Source organism: Candoia aspera, chromosome 7 (assembly GCF_035149785.1).
Source record: "Candoia aspera isolate rCanAsp1 chromosome 7, rCanAsp1.hap2, whole genome shotgun sequence".
Classification (NCBI taxonomy): Eukaryota; Metazoa; Chordata; class Lepidosauria; order Squamata; family Boidae; genus Candoia; species Candoia aspera.
Genome location: NC_086159.1, coordinates 50,103,298 through 50,112,654, shown reverse-complemented (window position 1 = coordinate 50,112,654; position 9,357 = coordinate 50,103,298). Strand labels below are relative to the sequence as shown.

Below are 9,357 nucleotides of genomic sequence, written 5' to 3'. Positions count from 1 at the left end.
GCTGATCCTGAGTCACCAAAAACTGTCCGCGCAGCTGCATTTTGGACTGTTGGAAATTGGAAATAATTTTAATTGGAAATAATTGGAAATAAGCCCATTTTAAGGTTTTTAATGCAAGGAGTATTACTGAAATTCATGTCAGTTATTTAAATTGGAATATTGCAAGAACTGGTTGCAATCACTCACATTTGCTTTGGATTTTAATGATTAGCATTTAATCTAAAGAAGATAAAAAGGTATACTCTAAATAGGGTGGTAAATCATATTATACTTTTTTTTTCATAGCAAGGGAACAATGCAATTGTGCCAAAACATGATTCATGGGTCTTCTAAGGGTGCTTACTTGGTACATTATGTCAAAATCTGTGGAAGGATGGCTCTTCCATTAAAAGAAACCCAACCTATTGAAGATATGCCAAATGCTTACAACTCAATGTTGAGACATACTTTATTACAAAATGTACTCTCTTTACAATAACTCTCTTCTGCTTTATATGCTCCAATTTGTCCATGCACAGATGTCACACAGCAGTAAAGCCAGAACATTTTAACCTGTCTTTTCAACGACATCCCCCCCCGCAAATTCCTTAAGCGACACTATCTTGAAAGGCTATTTCATGTTCCAAAAGATACTCAGGAGTAACTTCTTGATTTACAAACAAGTGAGCCTGAACATTTTCTTGAGATTCTGTTAAAAGGCTCTTGAGTACACATAAGCATTTAAAAATATTTGTATACCATTTTTGATCAGCATTTTGCTCAATAAAATATATATCAAAATATTAAAATATGGATGGGTGGTCAAGAAGAAATATAAGAAACAGCAAGGTTTAAACCTTCCTAAAGAAAAAGAGTAAAGGGTTTTGTCAGGGGCTAAAAAGTTAGTATTGATGCCTGGCAAGCTTCTCTGGGAAAGGAGAATCAGTGGAAGGAGAGTCACAGTCCACTGGTTGTCACCTCACTTTACTTCCAACAAGAAGGGTACAAGAAGAAAATTCTTACCTAATGAACTGTGAGTACAGACAAAATGTTTTGGGTGCTCCTCAGATTTTCATTTGGAAAAAAACAGCTGCTTGGCTAACATCAAGTGTAATATATAGTAAACTGTCTTAGAGAACTATCATCACCATCATCCGCCAAAAAATTAAGAAATATTGGTTATCTCCCTAAGGTACAACTCCAGACAGCATACAGCCCCAGGACAAATTATTTTGTGATCCCCAGAGTTCTCTCTTACTAAAAATTAGCAGGGTGGTTTCCTGTAATTTTGAGTCAGGAAGTAATGAAAACTGCATTGTAAAGCTTGAAACCCATTGTTTAGTATAATTTTTTTTAAATGTTTTAAATTATGAATACTGGAGGAATATCCAATCAGCAAATTGTTGACTTTCTTTCATTCTTTTCCTTAGAACAAGTTAATCTCTTGTGATATATTTCCATATCCTGATATCTTCAGAATGATTTGGACTATAACTCCCATTGCAGTCCCATTTGGACCGTGCAAAACCTTTTTTAAGAAGCTTTGGGCCAAGAGTGCTGACTTTACATTTCCCAGGCAGTTTTGTCTATGCTTAGTATGTTTATCTGCTATTTTGACCCCATTTATCTGTTATTAACAATGTCTTGCTTTATTTACAAGTGGCATGGAAGGGCAAGATAGATGGTTAATGATGACCATTCCGCCAAATTAGTTAAAATCACTTTGTTGATATTAAACCTATTTTTTATAAAGCTTTATTAATTTTCAAGATATAATTAAAACACAAAATACAGAATATAGAACAGATAGAATACAAGTCTAAAAAAGAAACAAGAGAAACCAAAACAGTGTAAGAAACCAAGACAGGTGACTTCTTACCAACACATATATAAAGGCACATAAAAGTTAATCTCTTGCTATTAATTAAACATTTAGTAACATTATTTCTCTAAAATCAAACCATTTAATCATTAAAAACCAAAATCAGAACTTCATTTTTTTCTGTTACAAGCAATAGTCCAAAAGTGACTTCCAAATACAGTAGAAACAAATCCAGTTACAGTATTTTCTCTTATCAGCACTGTCAGTTTAGCCATTCGTGCCATTTCCATTAACTTAATCATCCGATCCTCCATTGAGGGAATTTGTGGCTTTTTCCATCTTTGAGCATATAAGAGTCTTGCTGCTGTTATCATACATAAGGACAGAGTTCCATGTTGCTTCTCAAGCTGTTGGTCCATCAAACCCAAGAGAAACAGCTCCGGTTTCAGCTGTAATTCCACTTTGAGAATCTTTTGAATAATAATACATATTTGATTCCAGAATTTCTTAGCTCTTCCACAAGTCCACCAAAAATGATAGAAAGTTCCTTCACCCTGTAAACATTTCCAACAAACGTATGATGATATTAAACCTAGTCATTGCAACACAGATCAAAACTGGTCCTTTCTTCTGCACATTTGAAACATTTGAAGATAAACGGTGGCCTGAATCTTTTAATACACCCTTAGTCATTGCTTACAGGTACACCTTGATCATATACAGTAAACACACACATGATGCTATGCTGTAATGTATCTTGTGTTGCCTTAGCCAGTTGTGGTTTATTCAATAAAGCATGGTTGAACAAACTATGATTAAACCATGACTTAGCACAATGTATGAAGTCAGTTGCAGAATGTTTTATAGAAGTTCTCCCCCTATGTATGGCCAAATGAATAAACATGCTCAGTGAAGAAAAGGAACAAAGCAGCACATAATTATTGAAGGTTCATTTTAGTTCCTTTCATTTTTAGTTTAGTACATTGATTGATTATTCACAAAATCAAAGTCACAGATCCAAAAAATTGTTTCAAGATACTTTATTGTTGAATCAAGACTGACATGAAAGTCACATGGAATGTAAAGGAACAGAGAGCTTTAGACTTACATTTACTATAGATTTGTAAACTGGCCTATTGTACATATAGCTCTTAATCTTATTTACAAATGCAAGTCCTTGGCAGGGTAAACCGCTCTAATTCTCCTTTACTTGAGAGGAAGAACTGAAGCAAAGAAAATAACCTCATTTACACTGACTACAGAGAGATAGCATTTTATGCATACCCATTCTAAACCATTTCTGTAAGACTGGATGTCCCTGATCTTATACGAACTCATATAGTAGCAAGTAAGTGCTTCAAGGCTTTGAACAAAAGAAAATTCAGCTAACTTAGGATGCTAACCATCATTGAACAGTAAAACTAAGATAGCCACAACTTTATCAAGTGTAGAATAAGGAAACCATTTAACACTGTTTCATGATTCAGAATGGATGGATAATGAATGTAGTAGACAGCAGTGTCTGCAGGAGTGATTAAAAAAAGTCAAGGTGGTGGCTGTGGCAGTGTTACTGAAGCTCACATACAACGCTTCTGCATATGTGTCAACATTCACACATGTAGAAAGGGATAGGGTTTTTATTGTGCTGCTGTGATCACCATCTTGACTCTTTTGAACCCATCCTGGAGATGTGTGACTAAGGAGAATAGACCTATGGTTTACCCCCAAAGAACTATAACAATACATTGTTAACATTTTGATAGAAACCCTCTTACAAGGTTGCAGTTGACAGCCAGCAGAGAAAGGGAAGATTCTCATCTGCAAGTTATATATGAAACCAGGGAATCATAAGCTATTCTGCATGTCCCTGCAGAAATGTCTACCTGTTTGAAAGGAACTCAAATGGTACAAACAATGCTATGCAAAATAAGTGACTTGCAAATAACTTACTTTTTTTTTGTACTTCACTTACTGACACAAAACTATGCTAAAATGTATATGAAAGTACAGTTTGTACAAAGTTCTAGCTTTCTTACAGAATGGATCATCCTGAAATTAGGACTTAATTGACAATTTCATATCAAAACTTCACAAGATGGAAGCTTCATGAACTGTTGTTTTGATACTTGCACATTAAACAATGACAAACAGAATCAGCCTAACTACTTTGAATTTTCCAAATAAAGCTCTAAACCAGTAAATTCAATGAATCTAGGTTCTACAGAAGGTAAAGTCGAGGCATTGATGCCATTTCATCACTGATGATGTGAAAGCCTAGCTGCATTTGCAACATTTACCTTGGGGTCAATAGTTTGGATTATGGCTCTAAATAGGTCATCAAAAATAGTCAAAGTGCAGTAGAACTTATACAAAACATCTAATTGCACAAATCTTGATAATTTTACTTACAAAACTAATTCTATGCATTCTTTTTTTGTAGATACTTTCCGCTCAGCCCACACAGCACACACATTTAAGTTTAAATCCAAACAAATAGGCTGGATATACTTCTACAGCATCATGGCTCTTATCCCTTTAAGACCTGTAAAGACAGACATTCCAGTAGGGCACCTCTGTCCTCGCCAGACAGTGGATGTGAAAACGATACCTCTTAAATACGGTTGGACTTTGGGTTTCCTAACAGGACTGAAGTGCTATCCCTTCCATACAGGCCTTCAAGGCTTAAGTGGTTTAATAATAGATCATACCTCTGGACAGTATGATTTCTACAAAAGTTTTCATTGTGTGAAGGTTACCTTATACTAGGTTTACCATACATTCCATTCCTAGATTTTAAAATTCAGTGTAGAAAAATAAAAGAAAAAGAAGAAGCTAATCCTAACCCAGCTTTGCAATTATCTAAACATGTATTGGGGAATATTAATTATTAAATTCATTTGCCTCTTTATGTACCCAGTGTCTCAAGGCAGTGAGCAGAAATTGGATAAATGGCTATTTTGTTCTTCTATAAACTCTAGAAGACACACTTGATTAAGTGTCTGATCCCTGATAATACAGTCCCGCTGGTTCTGCAGTGAAGCAGCAAGGGGTCTAATCTGAAGGGACATTGGCCTGTGTAAGCTTCGTTCCCCTGAATGAGAAGAGAGAGCGAAAATGACTCTTCGTAAGGCTACCCCCTAATTCATTTCAGAGCAAAGATTAGAAGGAAAGCAGGGTATACCACCCTACTTGGCTACAAATGTCACGCAACAAAGAGCTCCTCCCAACCGTTGCCAGATTAATGCACGTTCCTCGCACTAGTCTGAGAAGGAACAAGATAACAGTGGTAATACCTCACGCTTCAAGATCTCAATTAAAAAAAAAATAGAAAAGTTTCCCATGATATTTCTCTTAACATTGGCTAAAGCCGTGGCTGCAGCTGAGCAGGTCAGGACTTCAGTGCAGGTTGAAAACTTAAGAGGGTGGCATGAAAGGCATGTCCGAGAATACTGAGTTCATGGAATCGGAGTCTGATTTTGTCCGGGGTGTTTTCAGAATGCTTTCAGCAATTGCAGTCTCATTGGGAAACATTCTGACTTTCCCATTTTGACCTGGCTTTGGCTCCTTCACGGGTTCAAGAAACACCACCCTTTTGCCACTGCTGGCTTTCTTCTCATCTGCTGGCAGTTCGAGCGGTGAGGTGGAGGTTAGTATGGATGCATGAGGTGTGCTACTTTGGTTCAGTTGCCTTTTCCTTCTCTTTGACCTGCACTTACAAGGACAGGGCGTCAAGTAGAGGTAAAGAAGGACCAAAATAATACTGGCTACACATGCTGCAAGGGTCGTAAAAGCTGTGTTAAATGTTTCGTGTGAATAAGATTTGTCCACTGTGAAATTGCTGACGTTTATTCTCACTTCAATGGTTTCATTCAGCAGTCTTTTCTTATTTATTGCAATGCAGGAGTAAAGTCCAGCATCTTCATACTGGACATCATCTATTTCCAAGCTCCCGTTATGAAACACTTGGAAGTGTTCCGTTGTCTTTCCTGGCTCCAAAAATTGATTATCTGGAAGGGTCCAAATAAAACGAGTCCCAGCGTCACCGATTTTAGTATCACAGGGTACTATTATCCTTTCACCAACTTGTGCTTCATGAATAAAACCAAAGGCATGGAAAGAACCATTAATGGTGCTTTCTGAGCAATTTAAGTAACTGTTCTGCAATAAAGGCAGTTTTTGGGAGTCTTTATTGCATGTGTACTCAGTCTTGAAATCTTCCACTGAACTGAAATGTCGAAGGTACCAGAAGCTCAGCATGGAATAAAGTGTACAGTCACAATGAAATGGGTTCCCATGAAGGTAAATCCCACTCAAGCGTCGGGCTGGGACTAAGCTCATGTCATTTATTGGTATTGACTGGATCTGGTTGTACGAAACGTCTAAGAGCACAAGTTCTGAGAGCTTATGTTTCCCGGTGTAGAGCTCTATTGGGAAGTGCGTGAGAGAGTTGTAACTTAAGTACAGCTTTTGCAGTGTATGAATTCCTCCAAAAGCAGCAGAATCAATCTGTGCAATATGGTTGTTAAAAAGCAACAGAACCTCCAGCACTCTCAGTTCCTGAAATACAGGACTACCCAGTGACCTCAAATTGTTGGAGGACAAGTCTAGGTACTTGACGTTTGGAATAACTGAGAAGCTCCCTATAGAAATACTGACAATGTTGTTATGACTGAGAATGAGGGTGGTCAGCTTCTCAAGCAGGGTGGGTATCCAGTCTTGATCCAAAATTCCAATTCTGTTATGGCTCAGATCCAGCCTTTTTATGTGCTTGAAAAGAGCTGATGGCACCCTTGAGAGGTTTCTGCTGGTGCAGCTCACAATGTCACTGGCACAGATGCAAGTGGTGGGGCACATTTCAGAGGCACTACAACATACACTTACAGTGAAGACTAAGAGGCATCCCAGCCCCTTGTAGTTCCCATGAAGAAAGGGAATAGTGGGCCAAACAGAAGACATGACTGTGTTTTAGCCACCTTCCAATTTTCCTTGCCACACTTTGTAGGTCACTTTATACCAATCACTGTTAAGAGAGAGAGAGAGAGAATTTTTTTTTAAAAAAAGGAGATTAATATCTAAAATCATCCACATTTTACCATATTCACCTCAACAGGAAGTTGATCATAAATTTATGATCACCCCTTCTTGTTGGGATTAGTGGACAGACAACTAGAAAAGAGCCACAGAAGACTATTTTTGTACATGATCACTGTTACAAGACTACTACAGTATAGGCACAAAATTAGAAAGACTGAAATACCCACAGTGGAGGAATGGTTGGTGAAGATGAACTAGCAGAGATGGCAAAATTAACTTGTTTGCTTAGAGAAAGCTCAACTGTTACATTTATTAGTGACTGAAAACCCTTTATGGACTTTTTGCTGAAAAAAAAAATGAACTTGTGATTTATGGGTTTGACAATTAGAAAGGAAAGAAGGAAGAAGGAAATTATGATATAACCTTAGAGAGAGAGGGTAAAATATAAATGCATTTATAACTGCTGTCAAAAAGATTGGAAACCATTTCTTTATAATCTTTTCTTTCTTTTTCTTTTTTCTTTCTTACTTATTCACTATTCTTTCTTATTTTCTTTGTTTCTTTTCTAATATTTGTATTGCTTTTATCTTGCTAAAAAAATCTTCAATAAAAATTAGATTTTTTAAAAAAAAGTTTATGATCACCCTTTCTCCTTCACCCCCATCCCAAGGAAGAATTGGCAGAAAAAAATTATTCAGGTAGTCCTTGCTTAGTGACTGCCTCATTTAGCAACTGTTAGAGGTTACGACAGTGCTTAAAAGAAAAAACTGTACAACCAATGCCCGCTTTTACGAAAGGGTAGCTAGGAAGGGAAAGGAAAATAAGGTGGGGAAATAAAGCTGAACAAAGATGAGGTATAGGGAAGAGGCAACTGGACCAGGAAGAAAAGATAGCAAGTCCTGTTTAAGCTTATAGGACAGGTTAAACCCCAGACAAATAATGTTAGGTCCAAACAATGAGATAATCTTCGGCCAAGCTTCCATGGCAGTCATGCTTTGCAGTGGAGATGCCTGAAGTCATTTGTAGCACTTGCTCAGCCTTTTGTTTTCAATAGCTTCTTTTATTTTTATTAGGAAATGGAAGATGATCTTACTTCCTAGGTAAAGATTTGGGGGAAGGGGGAATTTTGGGACTATCTCAGTTAGACAACTCTACGTATAGTGGTGTCTTGCAATCATCACCTGCTGCTGCTCATCCAACTGTGTTAATACGGTGTTGTTTTTGAATCTCTCTCCATAAGCAGATTAGAAAAAATACAGTAATTACGCAAAAATATTAGTGTAAGTTAGTACAAAATATTACACAGGACAATCCTCTTAGATGGGACAGATGTAAAAATTTAATGGCGACACTAGATACAGTCTTCTGAAGTTTTATGTGATGTTATGTATGTATGGAAGATGATTAGAAAAGCAAAGGAAAATGTCCCTTATGATGTCAGAAATTGTTGGAGTACTCATATAGAAGGAAAGTATTGGTTTGGTGTCTCAGATATGGGCCAGCTGGATCAAATGTTTGTACTTGTTGATGGAAATGCCAACCACAAAAAAAGATGCAGTGCTGGATCTCCTAATGCACATCCTGGAAAGGTAGCTGATTCTCACATAAACCAAATTCAAATGGTTCTGCTAGTGGTAAAATCCAGCTGATATGGATTTAGTAATTTAGTAATAACCAGATCATTATGGGAAGATATGAACTCATTTACCCCCTGCATTCTTTAGGTAGTTCAGTTGGAACAACAAGTCCCAGAACTCCCAGACAGCATGGCTCATAGACACTGTTGGAATTGTAGCCTAGACCAACATATCTGAAGGTAAGGATTCCTATCATTGTTCTCATACACTATGTCAGTGATTTCTGATCTTTGATCTAGGAATCACAGGTAGTCCACAAGAATTCTACAGGTAGTGGTGAGAGCAAATAATAAATCCAAATATTTCACAAGGTTACCATTCTTTCATTAAATCTCATGCCAGTTTCTTTTCTTTTTTTTTAAATTTGGACACTTCAAAGAAAACATATAAACAAGTACAAAAGAAAACATGAAAAAAGAATAAATTAATATAATACAGATGAACAAATCAGGGATTTAAAAATGTCATGGAGGTAATAGCTTTCTAACATATTGTTAATTAGTTGTAAATAGGTAAATATATTGATATTATATCACACTGAAAGCTAAAGATCACCATTAAACATGAGCTAAAAGTAAATATCAAGAACCATTGTCAACACAATATAACTCATGAATGAGTTCAGTAATGAGTTCAATAAGTTCAGTTGATATTACAAAGAATCTATTCTGAATACTATCTCTCATAAAACTGAAATATAAATTCTATGTATAAGTAAACCCAAATTTTGTATGTGGTACTAATCCATATATTAAAGCCTAATGCGTCAGATTTACTTTTAAGATACAACATTATTCTAGACACTGAGTCTTTTGGAGTGGATGGCCATAATAAATAAGCAACAACAACAACAACAATTGCAGCATACTTCCACAACTTGTTTTT

The 9,357-nt window shown here is 36.5% G+C and overlaps 1 protein-coding gene across 1 annotated transcript; it reads right to left on the bottom strand.

Moving 5' to 3' along the window:
* Positions 1-5,144: 5,144 nt before the first annotated feature.
* On the bottom strand, positions 5,145-6,802 carry AMIGO2 (adhesion molecule with Ig like domain 2). Its single transcript, XM_063308680.1, has one exon. It carries the CDS (start codon positions 6,755-6,757, stop codon positions 5,216-5,218), a length of 1,542 nt encoding a protein of 513 aa, XP_063164750.1. The 5' UTR covers positions 6,758-6,802; the 3' UTR covers positions 5,145-5,215.
* Between the last annotated feature and the right edge of the window lie 2,555 nt (positions 6,803-9,357).